A 22,557-nucleotide genomic window follows, 5' to 3' on the forward strand; every position below is an offset into this window, starting at 1 on the left:
TGTTCTTAGTGCTCTCTTCCAACCTTAATGATTCTATAACTCTTTATATTAGATCAGGGTTTTCTGAAAATATCTAACCAACTCTTGTACCCTACCAGTATGCCAGCATGCATCAGCAGAACATTTCTCGCCGTTTGTCAGGATTGCTCTGATGCAGACCCAAGCACGCTAAGCAAGAGCTGATCAGAGATCCATTTAAAAAAAAAGTAAAAAATATCACACTCTAGTGCTGATGGCTGCCCAGTTTGACTGCTGGTTTGTGCCTCCACCTCCAGCAGGCCCTGTGGTGAATACAACTTCTGCCTGCCACTGCCTGACAAGGAGCTCAGCCACCAGAGCAGTGGTTCAATGGAAGGGAACAGCTCAGACATGGGACAGCACTGAGTGCTGAGCATTCACAATTTCACTTTCCTCCTCATACTCATAGATCTACACAGACTTTTAAAGGCAATCTTTGGTCAAGCTATCTAGTCTTCTGATTATACCCTTCTTAACAAATGCCTCAGTAGTTTTCAAGCAGACAACTGTCTGGAAAAAGATGAAACTTGCCTAAAATAACCTTGTAATCTTTAAGAGATTTTCCACATACTTCAGAAAGAAATAATAGCAATTTCCAGAATGTTTGAAATAATTTGGTTATTTTCAGACCTTTGTGATATTGACTTTGTCCATGAAGTTCTATTATCTGCTGGCCATCATATGCTTACTGATGCATAAAACAGAGCAAGTTGGCTGCTGCTTGTACATTCTAAAACAGTAAAATCAAGCACCTTGAATGCCCTCATCTAGCAAAGGAAAACACAGCACAAAATGCCTGTCTGAAAGTAATCATTTCAGTCTAAGTAAACATCAAGTGTACCTAAGACAAGAATGTTAGTATGGTTTATTTCCTGTCTATCAGACACAGCTACATTAACATGGGTCTGAAATTCTGAGTTGCTGGTAAATGCAAATATTCTTTCAAAATTTAGATGTGTTAAACAAGCCTTCCACAAATTTAGTAACTGAATTGGAATATTTTCTGAGTTTTTTGTTCTTCTTTGAAAGGTCAGAAATTAGTTGAATTTCTTGTTGTAAAGAATGTGCTCTGTGAAAACTTTCTGAATCACTGTGGCATGCTTTATTTTAAAACCAAAATCTCAAAATAGAAAGCCTTCAGCATTAGAAGCTCTCCAAGTCTCAAAGAAGAGGCAAGATAAACATACTTGGTGCTACACTGTTGAAATCTGAACTTTAAGAAAATATTGCAGCATCTAAAGTGGATTCGATAACCTGAACTAAAGCATCATATCTGCTGACAGCTCAGAAATCAGTTTAGTAAATACAAAACAAATGCTTTACTACTGGTTTATTGCTCTGATTCTCTGCCTAATGTGAATCTAAGAGTGTGAAACAAATTTGAGATTTATACTCTGTGTAAACTAAATCTCACTGTTAAGTCTCCCTCCATAAAACAGTTTTTTTCCATTTCTTTGAAAATGTAGACTTTGAAAGTGCAAAACAAAGTTGTCACCACATCCCCTTCGTAGGAGCACTCCGCTCTCCTGTAGTTCAGAAAGCGTAACATCTATTCTGGCCATAGCAAAGTCTAGTCTGAATTCACATGATGCTTATTTTAAAACGTGGGCTGTCCACTGGGGATTTATAGCACAGCACTGTGAAGATTGCCAGATGCCTTAGTCATCAGATTTGAACGTCACTGCCTTTTCTTAGTTCTTCACATCTTAAAAACAAGCACAACCTGCCACTATTTTTGCACATGCACTTTCTACTGACAATAGAATGGTCTGTTCAGTCACATACAGTGTGATAGCACATTAACTCACTGTGATGCAGAGCAGATTCAAAATGCAGCACCATGTTTAAAGTAGAAGGAAATACAAGGTTAACTTTGAGGTTTATACATCTAGAATTAGTTCATTTAATATGTTTCCTACATCAGAGGCATGTATAAGCAGGTTAGGTAGAAAAGCCTTCTCACCAGACTTGAAAGCAGTCTCAAACGTAAATGAACTTGTCCCTTTGGCCTCTGTCCTAACATACCTGGGTAAATCTAATAGAAGTCTAGAAAAAAACAACCACGACAAGATATCTGCACAAGTTCACTTCTAGTGGTACCTCTCGCTGCTTTCCCTGGCTGAAACTGTGAAACTCTCTGCGTTATGACATTCCTTAAATAGTTTTATATATATATATATATATATATATATATATATATATATATATATCTCATTTTGTATATTAGAATATAGAGTATTTTGCTAGACAGTGCAAGGGTATGTGATCATCCAGCATGTTCACTTTGAAGTGAAATTTTAAACACAAGATTGCTGGAAAGGTTTTTCTTTAGCCAGAGTATTATGCTTCAGGGATATTTGCATTTCAAAGTAAGAGAGACAGACTGACAAAAGGAACCCACGTACTCATTTGTTCTTACATTGAAAGAAAAGTGTACTGTCTAGCAGTTGGTAATAAAAATGTATTTTAAAAGTACAGAACACTTTACTCCTGAAACGTGATCAAGTTAACACGCACGTGATCAGCTTGCAGGACTGAAGGCAGTGATAAGAAAGATGGGTAGGTACATTTTTATCCCAGGAATAGGCATTAAGTTCGGAAGACAGAACCAACTATTGCTGACGCTCAGTCAAGTAAGTGTCAATAAAAATATGTAAATATGTATTTTTTTATTTGGACTAACAGATTCTGTATTAAAAAGCAGACTGCTTCAGGGCAGAAAAGTGTCACAGTATTTTGCAGACTGCAGCGAATCCATTCTGGAATGCAACCAGCTTCTGCCAACCCAGTTTCACACAGCATTCACTTTAGGAACCTAAATTAGCAAGATACATGTGTAACTTCTAACACTAAGATTTAAATAATATCTTAAGTGCCCTACAGACTAGGGCCTGTTTGTACTCCTCTTGCCTTGGACAATAAAAAAGAATTAGACAAGAATGCTATAAAGCTAATACTGAATAAAAGTTCTTCCTCTGAATTGCTGAGATGGTTAAATGGATTCATAACAACACATTAATACCTGAATTATATTTAACAATCAGTGCACCCTGACCTGTGACACTTGTAGTGTCACATGTAGTTCAAGCTGCAAACTAGTCAATATATTATTTATCCATCATTAATTAAAAATAAAGTCTAAATTACATCTGTTCTTTGTGATCTGGAAATACTTACATGTTTGCCTTTAAACATTTGCAGGCATTTCAGCATGTAGAACAAGGACAGCTTTAAATAGCAGTAGAGAGAACAAAGCCTCGTGTGATCAGCATGTGCTCTTGAATCAGATACTCCTGAATCAGATACTCCACAGCACTTTGCTACCAACAGGATTATTAGGTAAGGTGGGACATTGTGTACAGACCAGACATGCCATCAAGTAAGATTGACTGATTTCCCGTTTGATGGTTCAATCTCAAAACCACAGTTAGTTCTATAAGTTTTTGTACCTGAGCGCATAAGAATATGTGTAAGTGAAAACTAGACTACAAAACTAAGAAGTTTTACTCCCCTTGTTGTTGTTCACAGCACCTTTTGCTACAACTTTCCAGAAAAATAGGCATACCCACACATACACGTTCAACTTTGACAAGAAGGAAAGCTGAGACAAAAATTTAAAGACAATTCTAAAAAGCCTTTTAGGAAAAGAAATGCTTACACGAGCTACTTATGCCTTCCAGCCACAGAGTAAATAATTAAATAAAGGGACAAGCTGTACCAACAGTAAATAAAAGTGCATTGCTGTAGCAACAGTGTACAGGTAGTGTTAAATAACCAACACAGTAAACAGCAGTTGTTGAAGGCTGTGCTGTGTGGATACACTACAGCCATCTACGTTGGGCCCACAGGTCAGGGTCTCTGACTTAATAGGCAGTGAGACTCAAACACAGCAGGCACATGGGTTAAGACAGATAGTTTGCTCTTGCATGTGTGCACACAATGTTTTCCTTCCAAACCCTTGAACATAAATTGAAGGTAAAAGTTGATTATTTTTTTTTAGCATCAATTACCTATTGAATTGATAAAGGAACCATAGTGCTGAGAACTAAATTTGCTGATTTTGTATGATTCTGCCAATATCTGATCTTGATACTACTCATTTTTAAGATTAAGCTACCAAACTAACAGATCCAAGATTTAAGATCCTTCTTAAACACTGAACTATCATTCTGTCTGTATCTCTATTGCCCCATTCCGGCTCTCCTTTCGTTTCCCCCAAGAATGTTTCAGACAAGCCTCTCTTAAAATAGAATTTAATGCAACAATAAATTACTTCTAGTTGAAGTTCTGAAGCAGGAATTAGGCCTATGGGCCAAAACATGTTCTTGATCATCAGTTTATATAACCTCACACTGCAATACTCCAGCCAGAAAAATAAACACTTCTCCCACCCCCACAGCTTGCCATTTGTCTGGTATGATTTTTCCTGCCTCTGTAACATTTATATTCAGAGTGTATATAAACACACAGACTTTAAGTGTATATACATCCTCTTTAGTAAGAAAAAGAATTTGTAGATTCTTGACTTGTTGAAAATATACCAGAAGAAAAGTGGTACAAAAAAAGGAACAAAAATAATAATAAAAACAACCAACAATGTGACTTCCTGCCTTTGGAAGGCTGTTTCCACTTATTCCATATGTACCACTCTTCAAAAGAATTCAAAATGAAGGCAAGATTTAAGAAAACCCTGATGAGGGGGGGAAAATGATCACCTTTCCTTATGCAAAGAGTAGAAAGATATGCATGAAAAGGTGAAAAACAAATACAAACACCCCAAAACAAACAAACAAACAAAAAAAAACCCCAAACCCAAAACATCAGAGAAGCTACAGATTTGAACTAAGCAGGAGAATGGCCAACAAATAAAATGTAAGAGGAACAGACAACACATGAAGGCATTGCAAACAGTGAGTTTTCAAAAAAGATTAAGTATGAAAGTGATGAACTACTGACTGTTGTTCACAGCTTTTCACAACAGCTGGTGACACAAATTAAAGGCAGCTTAAAGTAAACTATTAGTAAGGGCACTATTGCTATCTAACTACAGACAGCAGGTATGAATCCTGCAACAGACAACTGATAAAGGATATAATAAAGAATTATGGTCTATTGGAAATTGCCAGTAAGTCCAGAGAACATGAGAATCACACTCCACAACTTTAAAAAGGATTATTTCAGGAAAACTGCTCTTCCATCAGCTTGCTGAAAAGTGACTTAATTAATATTTTGTCCTAGAAAAGCTTTCAAAAAAAACTCACCCACCAAAACCACTGAAGAAATTATAGCTCTTATCAGAGGGAAAGGCATCTCAATGATCAACAGCAAATTAAAAAAAAAAAAAAAAAAGTGAGAATTTATTGAAAGATGCCCACAAAAATGTGGGCTGAGATACAGGGCAATATTTTCATTAAATAAGTTCACAGATTAAAAAAAAAAATGGAAAAAAAATGAAGGGATAACAAGGGAACAGAGTTGACTACAGAAGCAAGATATTTAAGCTAGCTGAATTTCAGTTTGAACAAAATGAGACACAGAAGATTATCAAGTGCCTAATTTGTTTCACCACTTGATTAGCCATTTAGTAACAGCAAATGAATGCACAAGAACAACCTGAGCTACAGGAACCCAACAATAGGAACAGCTCATAGTAAAGATGTGCAGTCTGTCATATAGTGGAAAACACAACCAGAATGCCAGAAATTATCAGGAGATAGAAATCATGTCACTATAAGCCCTTATTTTGTCTGCATCATATGAACTTTATATAATAAATTTTGGCCAAAATATTCAGAAAGAGTATACATTGAAGCTTGGAAAGCTATACAGAAAGCTATCCAGTATAAACACAAGTACGCAACAGCTTTCACACAAGGAGAGATGTGAGGGACTAGAGTTCAAATGAAGTGAGAAGCAATAAATAACAGTCACGAAGATTTTGTGTATGCACAAGAAGGTTGAAAAGAGAAGAGAGAAAGGAACATATCAAGAGACTTAATTATAAATAGCAGGGAGAAAGATTTATTACATTTCATAGCAACTGCCCCGTTCTTATGAGGTAGATTTTTTTTTCCTCGCATTATTTTAAAATGATAAAGTAAGTGAATGATAAAGTAAGTCATAGCTATAAGACATTGTGAAAGCTGAAAGCATAAAATGATTCAAAGGGATGTTCAGAGGTCTGATCTGAAAACAGATGGTCAGAGGTAAACTTGACTACAGCAGCCTCCTGCCATAGTCTGGAAGCCAAGAGTTCTGCTAAAGGAAGGCTCTTTTATATACAGTCTATTCTTAAACTCCTTTCACATCTACTGCCAACCACGATTGGAAACTGAATATTAGACTACACGTACCTATAATCTGACCTGTTCAGCTGTTCTAATGTTCTGCTTTGAATTGTAACACTCTCCTTACTGTTCAGCAGTAAGTACTTACCTTAAAAGCAATGCCACAACTATTTATACATTTATTTAACCATTTCAGCAGGTTGTGTGTTTTAATTCAAACTTCAGTGCTGGGTGGATGAAGAACTTTGCCCTGCCACAAACCAGCTTTTAATTTCCAATACCCTTCTGTTTATATCATCACCTCATTTCTGTCTATGGAGCAATATCTAGTCTAATCCTTGGCAATATGAATAGTGGTCAGACAGTCATCACTGACTTTCGTGGTTTGCTCTTCTTGCAAAATGAAAGGAAACACCAAATAACACCTAACTAAATATTGCAAATATTTTGTTTCAGTATTTCTAAGAAGCCAATCTAATCTTTGTTTTGAGGTTTACTTTAATTACATTATGATCTTCATTAATTACAAGCTGATTCGTAATTTCATGAATAAGTTCTGAATGAGGATGAAAGGTTATGAGTGATGAAGTACTGCCTGGATAACCAGAAGGAGGGAACGGTTAAGTCCATTTGAGAGACTCAGATTTTAAATGGACAAGGTAAGGCATGAGAACACAGTAAGATTCATGAAGTGAGAGTGATGAGGGTTTAAATAGGAGTTCTGTTGTGGACAGAAAGAAGGCAGGTTTCAGAGATGCCCCTTGCAGAAAAGCAACAAGCCATACAGACACCTGCACGGTCTGATCTAGAGAGCACTGCTGGGGGGCATGTGCTAACAGACACTTTCTGATCTTACTTGAAGTGTTTTCAGAAGGTTTTAGCCACATCACCTCAAGCTAATGTACAATGAGTGATCTCCAATACTGGCTTTGGTACAGTAAAAAAGATTATTCTGAGCCACTGCTGAGAAGATTGCAACTAATCTATTTACTATGCAATGAAAAGGCATCTGAGCTTCCACTTTTAAAAGAAACAAAGGCATACACTCCAGGTTATCAAACATCAACGCAGAGATACAGATTATCAAACACTAACCTTTTCAGTACTGATAACTTCTGTGCAGGTCCATGCAAAACTGTTCTGACTTTCAAGCACGATACTGCTAAAATTGACAGAATATTGCTGAGAAAACCAAGCATCACGACCCTTTGATGCATGTAAAGCTTGCAGAAATACTTTTGTTTACAGTTTTAAATTGAACCTTTAACCACCAGTTTCACAATCTCAGCATCCTGCCTTTAGGGACTTCTGGGCAAAGAATTTTGCCAAATGCAATTTGGAGAGGAAGTGTTACTACTACCGGCCAACTATGCCTCTAGAGCAAAGTCTAAGATATTACTGATAGTTGAAGAACGTCCTCTACAATTCAGATATCTGTCATTTCATGCATTGAAAAAGACAAGTTTGTTGCAGCACTGAACTGTAATACAGGAGACGTCACAGCAAAATGCAGTGAGCTTCAGCAGTTATTGAACTTCCACAAACTATGAGTGATACATTACATTCAAAATCTGCATTTTTTTACAAATGGGATTGAAGTAACTTCTCTGGGCTCTTGCTCAAACTTAGTAATATTACTTTCATTTATAAACGATTTCTTGGGAAGAATGTTTCTCCATACTTAAAAGTCTGTTTTCTTTTGTTTCAAAAACCCACATCCCAATTCTGCTTCAGCCACTAGAAAAAAAAAATTCGTATTTCTCCAAGGAATGAAGAAATCATTTAATGTAGATTTATCTTCAGGGAACACGAAGCAAACAAAATGTTCAACTGGTGAGAAAAAGTTAAACCTTGGAAATTATTTTATGGTACGTGCTACCAGGCAGCACAGCTAAGTGAACTGCTAAAAACTGCTGGCCTCCTAATTGGTGCTTATCTGAGAATTAGAAACAGCAATATTTCTTGTGTGCAACCAAATACAGCATGGTACTCTCAAACTAAATATTTTCCATTTATGTTTTCTATACAGGAAGGAAAAAACAGACCTCACACGTTCACTAACAGCAAAACATTATAGAAGTCTGTGCTGATTAAATATATAAAAATGACCCTTCAATAGCTTTGTTGATTATGCAAAGGCTTTCCTGTTTAAGAGCAGCTAGAGAAAAGGGATCTGATATGCAGGTTCTCCCAGGAGTTTTGACACTGGGTTAAAGGCTGTGTTTGCTCTCTCCCAAATGCCAGGCATATCTTGGAGCGTGAGGAGAAAATTAAAAAAAGAAACAGACATACCTATCATCCAACAACACAGACCTTCGTGACAGATCTTTTCTTTGTTGTAAATGGTATAAACGAAAAATTAAGCGAGCAAATATTTTAAAGTTAAAATGTAATTATTAATAAAAATATACATATTATCAAAAAGTTTAGGGGATGGTATACATACAAGTCACCATTAGCTTGAGTGTCAGCATTCCTTTTCACAGTTAAATCAGAATGATAATTTTAAGAATTAGGAATTAAGTACTGACAAGGAGCACTACAGTGATGAGAGTTTTCTGCCAATTGCCCTCTTACTGAATCAGAGTAGCTTATGCCTGCCCCAGGAAAGCCTGATCCTAGGCCTTCTAGTCCTAGGTTTCATTCCTAAGAGAATCAATCAGCACAAAACCAACAGCAGCTTCACCCTACGTATTTCTTCTAATTTCACATCCAGAAATTCTTGTGCTTTAGAAATCATTTTTAGCTTGTTGGTTTCTATGATAATTCTAAAAGTCCAGTAGGGAGGGTGATCACAGTGAGCACAATTACGTTCCATTATTTTATCTTTTTAAAATGTAAATCTTTTCCAGGGCTGTATTCATTTCTAACTCAACAATAGGTTACTGAGTTGAAAGAGATGATTTGCAATTAATAAAAACAGCAATAACAACCTGGCAGAATTCTACCCACAAGAGATATTTAGTTAGCAGGTGTAAGGTTGAATATTCAACTAGAGCACGCAACCACTTCAAGTGATGATTGCTTGCTCTGACAAGCCATCTTTTACCTGTCACAGCAAGCAGCAGAGAAGCACTTCAGCCACGTCATGAAAGAGACTAGTTGCAGTGACAAGTGATTGTACTCTAACAGTATCCCAGGTAACTTGCTCCTGACTCTCCCACATAGCACATCACCAATAGCTTCCTCCAGAAGTCTATCTCTTAAAGCACGTTGGCAAATAGTTTATCGTGTCAAACAACTTCAACTTCAACTAGTAAATGGGATCACAAAAAGAAAAGCAAGCTTGTGGTCCGAGACAGATGTCAGCAATGTGTCCGTGCTTGCAGCACTCATTCCTCAGTCTTCCACAGTGAAATGTGCTGATGGTATGCAGAGCTGCACAGCAACGGGGACCTTGGGAGACTGGTACACCTCACACAACTGTCAAACTATTGGGCTTGGAAAGTAAAGAGCACAGAATTCAGAAGAACATCAGTCAACAACAGCACTAGCTTCTTACTTAAAGAAAATTAGACCCTGGGAAGAACAACATTTAAAGATGTTGGGAAGGAACAACATCTCTCATGAGTATATCAAACCAGAGGGGGGAAAAATACAACCAAGCAAACCAATATGGCAAAGCATTTTCTGGTTACTTATTATAGAGAACAAGGGCTTTTTCTCAAAGGTCTACGAAAGAATAAAGTAGCAGTTGCAATACTGGACACTTAAATGCCAAAAAGACTATAATGACCATATAAGTCCCACACCCATCCCTTTCTCTCAAAAGGACATAAATCTTCCCTCAAAACACCATTAAATAATAATAATAATAATAAAGGAACAACAAAACATCTTTATCTAAAACTCTGGAATATCCTCAACACATTTCAAGGCAAGCTTAATTCAGAACTTAATTTGTTTCACTTGAACAAGCAGAAACTGGATATAGTTATGACTTCGACAATCAAGTCTAAATATTCCCCAGTATCACATAACTTTTCCATGCGTAAGCTATTCAGAAGAAGCAAATCTCCTCTCAGTATATTCTTCAGTGAAGAGCTAAACACACACAGCTTAAACCTCATATGAGCCCGTCTCTTCAAAACATGCATCATTTTTATGGCTTGTTTTGAACTGTCTAGTATTTCCATATCTTCTGAAGTATGAAGAACAGAACTGGTACACAGTATCCTAAAACTATACAGAAACAAGATTGTATCTCTGCAAATATGCTGATACTGTCCTTGTCACATAGTTAAAGATTAGTAGTGTTTGTGGTTTTTTTTCCCCTACAGCACTGTACTGATTACTTACGTTGATTGTGAGGCATAATTTTCCTATTTATTTTTTTAAATCTCCCACGTCTATGTACAATCCATACTTGCCTGTATGCAAACACAATCAAAAGATAATTCATATCAGTATCACTAGCCCTTTCTTTTCATTACTCAATGCTTTTAATGTCCTAAATGATTATTTTTCATCGGCTTCAAGCCACGTGAATCATCAACTATGTGGTTGATAAAATTACAGTGTTTGACCACAAATTGTTGTAAAATACTTTTCTACAAATCTTACCCTTAATAGTGGAGCAGAGCATCAACAAATGTTCAAGCCAGCAAGCTAATTCTTATCATCTAATGTATGCTACCTCACTTCTCAAAACTGCATGCCTCAAAAAAAAAAACCCTGCAGTTTGAAAAAAGCTAGTTCCCAAGAAATCACATCGACTGGCACTAATTACAGCTTTTATCATCTGAGGTAACAGAACAGTGAATTATTAACTCCGTTATTTCTTCAGCATGACATTTTGGTTTGTGCTTTTTCTTTCACCAGCCCCCCCCCCCCCCCTCCCCCTTTATTTTTCTTCCTCATTCGTAACTCTATTGGCAGTTTCCCAACCATTTGCAACAATATTTTCCTCTTTCCAAGATTGGTAATCAGTAAGTGGTGGATGAGGGTGTTTTCTTTATCCAGCTTCTTTCATAAGTTTTAGATGTGAATTATCCAGGACTACCACTTAGCAAGAGAGTTATCCAAAGCTTCAAAGAGAAGCAAAGTAAAATGAGTATTATATGTCAATATATGCATTTTAGGGGTAGTAAGGGCAGGTCTGTTGAGAGCTCTTTTCGTTTTCTTTCACTGGGTTACCAAGTGAAAATTAAAGGAAAAACAGAAACATAAGAAAGCTTTGATGATTCTCCCAAACACATTTTTCTGTCTCTTTCCAGAAAAGTTACCAAGAAACACTGATCTCAGAAATACCCTTCTTCAAACATTCACACATTGTGTCTAGTAATCATATTTTACAGGGAAGTAAATTATCTATGAAATTGTGAGTAAATAAATGTTTCTGTAACTAACCAATGTGGGATGAAAACATCCTCTGTATTAAATCTTTCAAGCACCACAATGTTTGATGAGATGATGTCCTTCTGTTTACCTCCTAAAATAACTTTCTGCAAAAGTGACGCATTCCCTGCTATTATACTTGCTCTTCAAGTCATGAATTTATGGCAATGATGAAAAACCCAAATCCAGAACAGCGAAGCACTGCTCACTAAACCAATTCTTTACTATTTTGCCCTTACACATCCAGGTCAGCACAAATACAATTCATAATGAAGGAATCGACGACATCTACTCAGGAGATCACACATGATTTCTACTAAGAACATTTGAAAATAACCGAATGGTCACAGTATTCATGGTAAACAAGAATTAGTTTATCACATCCAAAAAGAAAAAAAAAAAAATCAATTTAAAAAATTTCCAGGGAAACACAACAAATCAACAACTAAATATACTGAGTCCCTTGAATTCCATTTTATTAATCTTGCCTGAGGACAAAAGCTACAAATAAGTTTCTATTTACAAAAGCATACACGCTGCAACTTTATTTATGGCTTATGGCTTCAGACATCAAAATAAAACATCCAAACGCTTCTCTGCTTAGGTATGTTTGCAAGTGTACACAGTCATAGCAGAAAGACAGCTTTGACCTAATTCTCACCTTACTCAGATCTGTATTTAGAAGTTGCAGAACGATGTGAAGGCTAAGAGATGAGAGCACTGCCACCTTGTGCCAGCCAAACCAAAGCCGAAGCCTAACAAACAAGACTACAAACTAAAACTAATCCCAGAACATGTTCTGCCTTCAAAGTCTGACAGTTATTTGAGATCAGATGCTTGATACTGAATTATGAAAGGGTGCAGTGATATCAGGCTCTAGGAACATCTTAAACCAATTCTTTAAATAAAATCAGCATGTCTAGCAGCAATTACTCTTATTAGACTTGCCATTACAACATTCCAGGTTTAGTCACTCATACCTATGATAAATTTCAATTTCTAAGGATGAGAGCTCTGAAAATGGATATCTTCTTCTGACCTTCTGGTTTTATTTTGTTATGGGCCAGGCTTTTTTTTTTTAATTTTATTATTTTTTTTAAGTTACACCAGGCCACACACAGTTAAAATATTCAGAAGACATCTGTAGCGGAAATGCTAAGTCAGGGTCTGAACCAGTGATTGAGCACCTGGTGGGAAGGCAGAGCCAACCCAGGGGAGGTCAGGTGTAACAAATGCACCTGAGTAACCAGAAGGGGTGCAGCCAAGATCCACCCCTTCCCAGGTCTCATTTAAGGGCTGGCAGTGGAGGTTGAGGGTATCTCTTGTAGGAGATTCTTGCCTACCTGAGGCCTTCCAAAGGTAAGCAGCTTTTTTTCCCCTCTTCTTCATTTCTGTAGCTGCTGTGTTTGGGCTTATCCTTATTTGCTGTAACCAAAAGCTTTGCTACCCTGCTATTATCACTGTACTTTCCATCCCAAGCATAATAAAAATGCATATTACATGCATATATAGCAATGCATGAAGCTTTCTTTTGAAATGCTCTCATACAACCATGCTGTAAGAAGAGGGATGTGTATTTTTACTGCATAAGTATTTAAATACTTAAGTAAAGATAAACTTGAGAAAGCTGAGAAGAATTCTGAAAATACTTATATATACTGACAATCTATGGGGGGAAATCCACTCAGCAGTTCATTCTTATTTAAAATACAAATACTACATTAAGCTTTAAATGATAATGTAGAAGACCTGAAACTTATTCTGTTTATTTACTGATAAAGTATAGCTCTACTCAGTGGATATTTCTATGAGTTCCCTTTATAAGAGGCATTAATACAAGCAATAGAAACAAAAAAAGTACTCACCAATATCATTAGCCAGAGAAGCAGGATCAGAGGTCCCAAGGGTGGCCTCAAACTCTTCCTGAAGACGATAAGCTCTTTGAAGCAGGGATTCAAGCTTATGGATGAATTCAGCACTAATGATATCCTGCAAAAAGACATTAGATCTTACATTTATTTACAGTCTACATACTTGGATTTTACGAAGAAATCTTATTCAGCCTTTAAAGAGCTCACTGTGCTACACTAGTTTCCTACAAGCGGCACAAGGACTCTGTTAGATAAACACTTCAACATCCAGAATACACATACATTTCTAAAGATAAGCATATTTTTAGTATAACAAAAATAAAATCTAAATCTTTAAAATTTTTGATGCTTACTGTACCAGACTGAAAGCTGTACAGGTGCATGTTTACTTCAAAATACTTAATCATTTAGTTCATGAGAACAAAGAGATACAGATAAAACTCAGACATATTACTTGTTAATATTCATAAATACCATATCATATTCACAAATAATCATCTTTCCCAAGACTTGTACCTTTGCTAAGCAGATATTCTCTTACAGCTGTACAAGAAAGAGATAATCCGAGAGAGAGCTGGTCAAAGAAATGCTTGATAACAGTAATACTGTCCTGAAGTAAACATTGATGCAGCAATTGATGAGAAATAAATAAAGCTATGTTTTCCCCCCCCCCACACTAACTAATAAGAGAACGGGGGAAAAAAGTTAGATATCCTTCAAATACATGTTCTTTGAATTTGCTCTTAGTCTTGGCAAATGTATTAGAAGGTTATAACATTCAGGTAGCAAAAGGCAATGAACAGTCCGGACAGCAAAAGTAGATTAAATATACTCACTTCTACACTTTCTTCTGCAATTGCATCTCCTGCTCCCAGCTTGATGGAACTACAGCTTGCTTCATCTTCCACTTGCCTGTTACGGAAAGTTAATGCCTGCTCCCATCGACGCAGTGCTTCTTCAAACAGTTCCATACCTACAGTAAGATCAAGAATGCCTCCATTCCATCAGACACACAGCTTTGGTATGTGTTTGTATTTTAGAGTCACAGGAAAGTAGATAGATAATATGCACGATTACAGCAGAAATACAAGCTTTTAAAATGGCCATCTGCCTTTTTAAGATGAAGAAACTCACAATATGGTTAAAGCAACAAGGACAGTAGTATTTTTTCCTATTTACTTTTAAAAATAAACGTATAGCTTACTACTACAACCATAGTAATCAAAATTCTGTATTTCCAAAACCTAACAGTAGATTAAGTAGGCTTTCATAATTTTATGGAAATATTCTTAGGTGCCCATAGGACACTGGAAAAAAAAATACTACAGTAATATTGTGCAGGTGCCACTTTGTCATTAAAAACAATTATTTGCTTTCATTGCTGGTAGATACTGAATATTTTTATGATAACCTACCCATCAAATATAAATTTTCAGGTGTAGTCACTGGAATATTAACAAGCTTAATGTCCTCTTCATCTGCTTTATCCCAGGAATTAGAATTGGCACAAGCGCAACTGTGACAAGAGGTGGCACTCTGAACCTAAAAATAAATACAATTTTAAAAACAATAAGATTTAGAAGTGGTGTTATACAGAGTATCCTTAAGATAACATTCCTACTGGAATACATTATGGTCCAAGCCTTATCTACAGATTACCTCTTAAAAGACTTTAGAAAAGTGTAGTTATTATCAGGCCAAGTATAATTGTTTCTTTTTAAAATCACACCCTAGTATTAACAGCAATGTTTTGGAAGTCAGTACTGCTCCTTTTCTAAAATATGAAAGTAATCATTGATTTACAATATTGTTCTCCAAGTAAATCTGACTGTAGATTATTTAAAAAATAGGGAAAAAGTCTCAAAAACAAGAACTGTCTAGACTGATGTAAACCTACTTTCTAGGCACAACTTCAAAGAAACTATGCTGTATTAAATTTCTTTCTCTGTAAACAGTTTCTAATTAGAGCTGCTGATCACTAAAATGAAGGTCATCTGCAGCCTGAAGAACCCACACCATAGCATCTACAAAGTAGTAGAGGAGCACAAGGAACCTTCATTCATTTTAATATACTGACTAAGGGTTCAGTGGTCCTCACCTCTTCTTTCTATTATCTTTGAACTATACTAAGCTATTCCTCCTATGGCATTTGAGCCAGTGAGTTATACAACTCCAGAACTTTTTGAGCATCCTCAAGACCTGTTGTTCCAGACTGCAAACCTAGGAGGAGCTGATGTGGCTGAGAAGGTCTCACTACCTCTCTACATTCAGGTTTTTCTGGTACTTGTGTCACTTCTTATGTTTGGAGATTCAATCCAACTCACTAACCTAAGAAAGCATTCAATCTTCATTTATTACAAGTGATTTCACTGTCAAGTCAGTAAACTCACTTGACTCACTAAAAGGTCTAAAACACATCAAAGCTGTGTATATTTATATTACATTTATATACATATATATAGGAATGTACAAGTGAGTGCAAGATACAAGGGGAATCCTGCACTGAGTAGCATAGTTTTGGCTCATTCCATCTCATGGAACTGGATTCTTATGAAGTTGTTAAATGCAAGACAGGAAAGGTCAGAGGAACAGAATCAGTGGGCTGTTCCACTTACTTTACAGTTACATAAAATCTCTGAAAAACTGTTTTCACAATGTAGAAAGTATAGTAGCTTCTTCCACAAAGGGGTCATCTGCTCAGTCAGACCCTCTAGCCTTCAGAGGTGGTGCATACAGCTCATTCAGAAAAGTTGTTTCAGCTCAGTGAAACCATTAGATGTGCAGCCAATACAGGTTAACAGACAGTGAAATGCCTTAAAACACTTTTACTTACCGAGACCAGACTCTGAACTGAACCAGAGTATTTACTGAAAAGCCCTCCATTTGCATAGATACATGACTGTGATCCTTTTTCCTTGGCAGAGCTCAGGGAAAGCGTCAAGTTTTGTCGGCTACTGGAACAACTTGAACCTATTAGATACAACATTTTGAGTTTGTAGAAGCTTTAAAACTAGCAGATCTTATGTTAGCAAGAACTGTTTCCCATCTTTTCCGTAAAATCCAGTTCGGAAGCAATTATTCTTTCATTTACACTAAGAAGTTAGAAGTTACAAATCAAAATAGTTGATATCCACAATAAGCATGCATTTTTAAGCATAGTTATTTTCCCATTCCATAAAGTTTAGGTCTGCTTTTATTACTTTTGACGTACATCCACAAGAACTGCAAATTCAATTTAGAATACTATTCACAAAATATATTTTGTTTTAAATTGACAGTTAAAACACTAACATCAAGATGACGACTAGCTAACTGTATAAAACAATAACTCTGTTTTTAACAATTTCTACTTCAACAGTTCAAACCTCCTCAGCATTAAATGAAAATGGCCTCATACTGTTACATACACCTACCCCTTTAGATCCCCTTCCTCCCTGCAAGACAAACAAAAAGACTTTGGCATTCCTTCATGTACCTTTTTCTGATGCAGCTGCTTTGGTACATTCTAACAGTAGATGACCTGGCTCCCATGGTGACACTTGCTTGTTTTTCCTTCCACGTTTTCTTTTGAAATGATGTGCCAGAAAAATGACAGATATTGCACTCACTGCTGTGACTGTGAATAGCTTCTTTAAACCGGGGGAAAGTTTTATCTGAAAATTAAAGAATGTGACTTAATTGGAAATCCATGCTTCTTAACTTTCACCTTTCCCCTTGGGCTCCTTTTGGTGTGTTCAACCTGGACAACTAAGGAACAAAGAGATTCCATTCTCACATACCCTGAGAAACAATTAATTATTGACAAATTACTTCTCAAATTTTGTGATGGCCATCTGAGAGCCAAAGTGATTGGTAGGACATCCACAGCTGCACTGAGAGCCAAACTGGAAGATATGTTGCAAATCCTTTTTAGTGATTTGCTATGTGCATAATAGAAAAAAAATCATTTTTGAGCCATATTTTGCAAAGACAAATAGAAGCCTTTTTTACTCCTTTCTGTGTATTATAGCAAGAGAACATGGCTCATTCTTCAATACACTTATTCTCTGAGGGATATAACTGCAGTGTTAGTATTTTCAAGTAATGCTGATGTTTTTTACTCTATCACATCAAACGTGGTTACAGGGAACTAGCACCTCTTTTCTCTAGATCTCTACAATGTAACAGCAACTCCCCCCTGCCTGTGTCATGAGGGTGCTACAGGGACACATCTTACAATTCCTTGTATTCAAGAAGTGTCAGTTTCACAACACTCACAGCCTTCCAACTTGAAAACAGAGGTCAGAATGAATGTGAGGGGCTGCTGTCTACACTGCTACCTATACAGCACAATATCAATGAAATAAATCATGCAAGGTCCACTTATGGAAACAAATTCTGTAATTAATAGAGCCTTAATATTTTATTTGACAATCTTCCCATGCATAAAACAAACACAAACAGCAAAAAATAAAAAAGAATCTGGCTTTTTTTTTATAAGAATCACTGCCTTGTTTTAGTAATTTGTTGCTTATTTAATCAAGCAGAAGTGACTCATTAGCAAGAAGCACACTTTTTTTACTTCTGTTAAAGAATTATCATGTAGATTAACTTGGAGAGTGGTACTGCCAATCTTTGAGACTGCACTCCATACTGTTTCCCAAAATGTAACCAACTGCTGTGTTTAGTTTTTAACCACCTAAAAAATCTACAGAAAGGATAGTTCAGGTATTTTGATTGTACAAAATGAAGGCACGCAAACACTGCAGAAAAAGCCACCTGTTTGGTCTGATATACGATGCTACACCATCAGCAGGAAGGGACAAAAGAAACAGTTATTCAAGATCCTAAGACACTCCTTACAAATTTAGCTCATATTAAGATCGGAAGAGTGACTACAATATTACAATTGAACTTTAAAAATGTGTCACAAGTTACAATACTCAGATAACGTGTGCATTACCTGTGTGAGAGAGTGATACCAGGACACGGGAAGGTGAAATGCCCGTAGAGCCACTGTCTTCAGAGAAAAGCGTGCCTCAGTAACAGCCTCCTCTGACATGGCTCCTTCTCTCCCATAACCTCATTAAGTGGAATTACGTCGAAAACATCAGTCGCAGATGTCCTCTGAGTACTGTCAGATGAAGGATGAAGAATTATGCAATGCAAGCCCAGGACAACTTTCTTCTCCAGGCCCGCTGCCCTCAGATAACAGGTACCTGACTTGTCTGAGCAATGCTCGTGCACAGGGATTTGTGCTTAATGAAAAAACACAGCACTGCTGGCTCAGCTCCAGCCCATTGTAACTGTTCTCTGCTAAGGGCTGTGTGTCTAAGGAAGAACCTGCAGAGGGCCGTCTGCTTTATCACCTGAAAGCTCACTGCTTATATCCTCCGAATTATACACAAGACAGCTCTACGATCGCTACTGTCAGCACACCACATCCACCAGCTCAAAGAGTTCAGGGGCAGACAGGAAGGTTCTCATTGAGAGATTCGGCGTTTCTACAGACGCGATAAGGAATAAATGCCACAGCCTGACGTAACCTCGCTCTGTGAGAGGAACACCACCCTCCCCCGATGCTGAACACAGCGCAAACCTCCAACCGCAGCCTCAGCGCAGGGTGACAGCGAGGGCGAAGGCACGCGTGCAGAAGCGGGAGCTGTGCCCGCGCCCGAGGCGTCTGCCTCAGCGCAGCTCTCTGCCCGGAGAGGCAGCCCAGGAGCTCCGGGCGGGGATGCTGAGCCGTGCGGCGCTCCGCCGGCCCGAGCGGGTGGCACCCGGCTCCCACGCTCCTCGGCACCCACCCAAAATCCCGGGTACGAGCCCAGCCCCACTGCGCAGCGGCGCAGCAGGTGCCGCCCTCGGTTACCTGTAGCAGCAACCACAAGCCCCCGCGGGCGGCTCCCTCCCGGCTCCCGCCGCTGCTAGGAGACGGAGCAGATCTGCTTCCGGGCCGGCGCGGAGCGGCCGAGGTCGGTCGGCAGGCGGCCTCTATCACGTGAGGACAACCCGCCCCGCTCGGCTCCCGCGCCGGCCATCTTTTCGCAGGGCAGCCTTCCCCTGCAGGCGGCCGAGCAGGGCGGGGCGAGAGACTGCGGCCGCCATCTTTGTGCGGGGCAGCGCTCACGTGAGCGGCGGCGATGCTCCTCGCCGCCATCTTTGTGCGGGGCGCGCCCGGAGCGGCTGCATCCGGTGGGTGCCCGTCCGCTTGTGCGAGGGGGCGCTGTGCCCGCGGCCCGGCTGCGGCGGCGTTGCGGTCACCTTCTTCGCCGCGGCCTGCGGGGTGGGGAAGCGCCGTCCCCGGAGCCTGAGGCACGTCCTCAGCGGGGTGGCCGCGGCCCAGCCCGGCTCCTTAGTAGGCTCGGTGCACTCTCACGGTAAGAGGAGGAACGGGGGCGGTCTCGGCGCTCTGAGGGGATAGGAGGCGGGCGGGCGGTGGCTGCGTCCGGACTCGGAGTGTGAGGCGGCCCGGCCTCAGCTATCCCTGTGCCCGTGCACCCGGCAGGCCGGGCCGGGCCTTCTCTTCCCTTTCCTGCGGGCTCGGTGCTCCGGGGGCTGTCTGCTGGGTGGTGTGGGGAAAGAAGGGAATGGGCCGGCTGTAGGCTTTAGAAGGCAACGTAACGTGAGTATTGTGTAACCTTATAAGCGGGTTAACTCTCAGTTCGAGCTTTTTTTAATGTCCTTTCGACGGCAGTATTCACTTCATCAGTTACGACTTATAATTTTCAGTGTAACACTTGCACTCTGTCATTAGTTCTCCTGCTTTCAAGCTTAATTCTAAAGATACACTTCCCAAAGAAAAAATGACTTTTTTTAACTGTTGTAGGTGGTATTGTAGAATCACGTTAATCAGGATCCTAAGAATCACGTTGAAAAGGAGAATGATGTTAATATATACGTATTCAGATCCTTGGTTAAATTGTAGGCCATAACCATAGGCGTGATAGTGCAAATGTGAGTGCAGGCACGCATTTTTCTTTCTTACATTTCAGATCTGGTATTGGTTGCGTATTACAAAACAATTTCTTCTCTGAAGGAACAGTGATGCAGTGGCACAGCTGCCCAGGGAGGTGGTGGGGCCACCGGCCCTGGAGGTGTTCCAGATCCACTGGATCTGGAGGGACACAGTTTAATGGGCAGTATTGGTGGTAGATCACAGTCTGACATGATGATCTTAGAGGTCTTTTCCAACCTTAATGATTTTATGAAACAATACAAGGGAAAACATTTAATGAAAGTGACTCAGTAACACTGTGTCTTGCTTGGTGAGCAGCTCTTGTTGCCTGGATCCAGGGACAAGGTATCAAAAACATGGACTGGATAACAGAGTAGAAAGGAATAGGGTGTGAAACTAAGGAGTGGTCTTCTTCTGGTCCTTTTGATTAGATTCGTTTTATTACCGAACTTTTTCAAGTTTAATAAGAAATAAGATTTTTTGGTTTTGTTTTGCATACATTTTGTTACAAAGTAATAGGTTGTCACAGAGTTCTTTAGAATGTTGATTAAAAAACATACATCTTAAACATCTGCATACATACATCTGAGGCATAGGGTGTGTGCAGTTTGCAGTGAATGTTGGTGTTGTGTCTTTTTTTGAGTGTGAAGAATATTTGTGTAGTAATTAGTTATTGAAAGCTACAGAGCTCTTTACTGTTTAAGCAATTAAACACTCAGATACAGAATCGCGTCCTTGCACCACTCTTTCTTGGTTATTGATATTGAAAGAGAAAATAAACATGACTGTTCCACTGTGTCAGTAGAGAAATAACCCCAAGTGTAGATGGAGAACCCTGAGCTTGGTGCTAACTGGCTAAATAGGCTGTTATTCAGAGCTGTATGGTCAAAGTAATTAAAGCCTATAATAAAGATACAATTACTGCTTGAGGCAGCTGTTGTCTTCAAAACAATCCCTTTGTTCTTAGTCTTCCACCAACATTCCACCATTGAGTTCTGTTTTTGTTGTGTTACAAAATTTAGAGTTTATTTGGCTGGGATTTATGTAAGATTAGCTTTTTATAATTATCTTTTGATTTCTCAAGTTAGTTCATTTAGATGTGTTCACAGGGCAAGCATTCAGGTGTGTGGGAGCAGCCCTGCAAAACGATCTGATTCAAGGGCTCTGGAGACATCAACTGAACAAAAAATATGTTTATTTCAACCATCTCTTGTAATGGTAACTACCACGATTAGATGAATGGAAACATTGATTTTTAGCTTCAATTAAAAAATTACAAACAAATAGAAACAACTATTTAAAATCTACTATGTTTTTTACATAACGCTTTGGTAAGCTTTCAAGATTACTTGAACTCTTAGGGTTTAATCTTTTTTCTGGGTGTATATGACAGGCCTTCTCTGGTAGGCACCACACAAGTCTTATAATGGCATGGAATTGTGCTGAATAATGAATAGCTTGTTGGCAGTGATTCTTTAAAATACTGTTCGTGCTTTTCTGATGGCTTACATGAATTAGATTTTCTCGTTTCTTTGTTTCTTTGTGTTGGTTTTGCAGTTCCAATGGTGAGCAATAGCTATTAAATAGATATCTGGTGGTATGAGGTGAAGTTCATCCTTCATTCATTGCTTTTTATTGGTTGGAATATTTCATTGAGAAATATACTTTTGTAAAGTAATTAAGCCTAAGGTTTTAGTAAGCCATTATGCTAAGCCTTCTAAAGCGTTTGTGTTAAATCAGCTTTAATTCACCATGACGTCTTTTAAGATAAGGTTTTATTTGAAACTCACTCATCCATTTTTAACATTTGTGTAGACACTGCAAAATGTACAAGATGAAATGTGCATAAATCTTTCTGTTTCCTTTCTGGAAAGGAACTTTACAGTTCAAATCAGAATTTCCAGTATGATGAAGTCGATGAGTTTTTGCCTGAAAAACTGTGGTTTTTGTATTTGTAGTCTTTCAGCAATACTGTGAATAGACACAAGCTGAGAAAATATTTTTCTATCCTCAACTTATATTCAATAATAATGCTCTTTAAAGGCTCTTTCATTGACTGGGGAGAGAATCTAGGCCTAATTTGGTCAAAAATCCTGAATTATTTACT

General features: G+C 38.4%; 2 protein-coding genes across 9 annotated transcripts in view; one reads left to right on the plus strand and one right to left on the minus strand.

Annotated features, from left to right (window-relative positions):
• The window catches only part of MIGA1 (mitoguardin 1), a 46,662-nt gene extending 27,116 nt beyond the window's left edge, over positions 1-19,546 (minus strand). Inside the window, exons 1-7 of the mRNA XM_040705338.2 lie at positions 19,365-19,546; positions 18,456-18,626; positions 16,989-17,166; positions 16,347-16,483; positions 14,929-15,055; positions 14,350-14,486; positions 13,508-13,631 (exon numbers count right to left, since the gene is read on the minus strand). Coding sequence (XP_040561272.1) covers positions 13,508-13,631; positions 14,350-14,486; positions 14,929-15,055; positions 16,347-16,483; positions 16,989-17,166; positions 18,456-18,554 — 802 coding nt within the window. The 5' untranslated portion in view covers positions 18,555-18,626; positions 19,365-19,546. The remainder of the gene's footprint in view (positions 1-13,507; positions 13,632-14,349; positions 14,487-14,928; positions 15,056-16,346; positions 16,484-16,988; positions 17,167-18,455; positions 18,627-19,364) is intronic.
• Positions 19,547-19,722: 176 nt separating this feature from the next.
• The window catches only part of USP33 (ubiquitin specific peptidase 33), a 34,830-nt gene continuing 31,995 nt past the window's right edge, over positions 19,723-22,557 (plus strand). For 6 of the 8 annotated variants that reach the window (XM_004936670.5, XM_004936671.5, XM_004936672.5 and 3 more), the window contains exon 1: positions 19,723-19,872. The gene's annotated coding sequence lies outside the window, so the exon portion shown is untranslated. Of the gene's footprint in view, positions 20,118-22,557 lie in introns of all 8 variants that reach the window. The other 2 variants (XM_046944786.1, XM_046944787.1) reach the window with 1 other exon arrangement.

This window comes from Gallus gallus, chromosome 8 (assembly GCF_016699485.2).
Source record: "Gallus gallus isolate bGalGal1 chromosome 8, bGalGal1.mat.broiler.GRCg7b, whole genome shotgun sequence".
Classification (NCBI taxonomy): domain Eukaryota; kingdom Metazoa; phylum Chordata; class Aves; order Galliformes; family Phasianidae; genus Gallus; species Gallus gallus.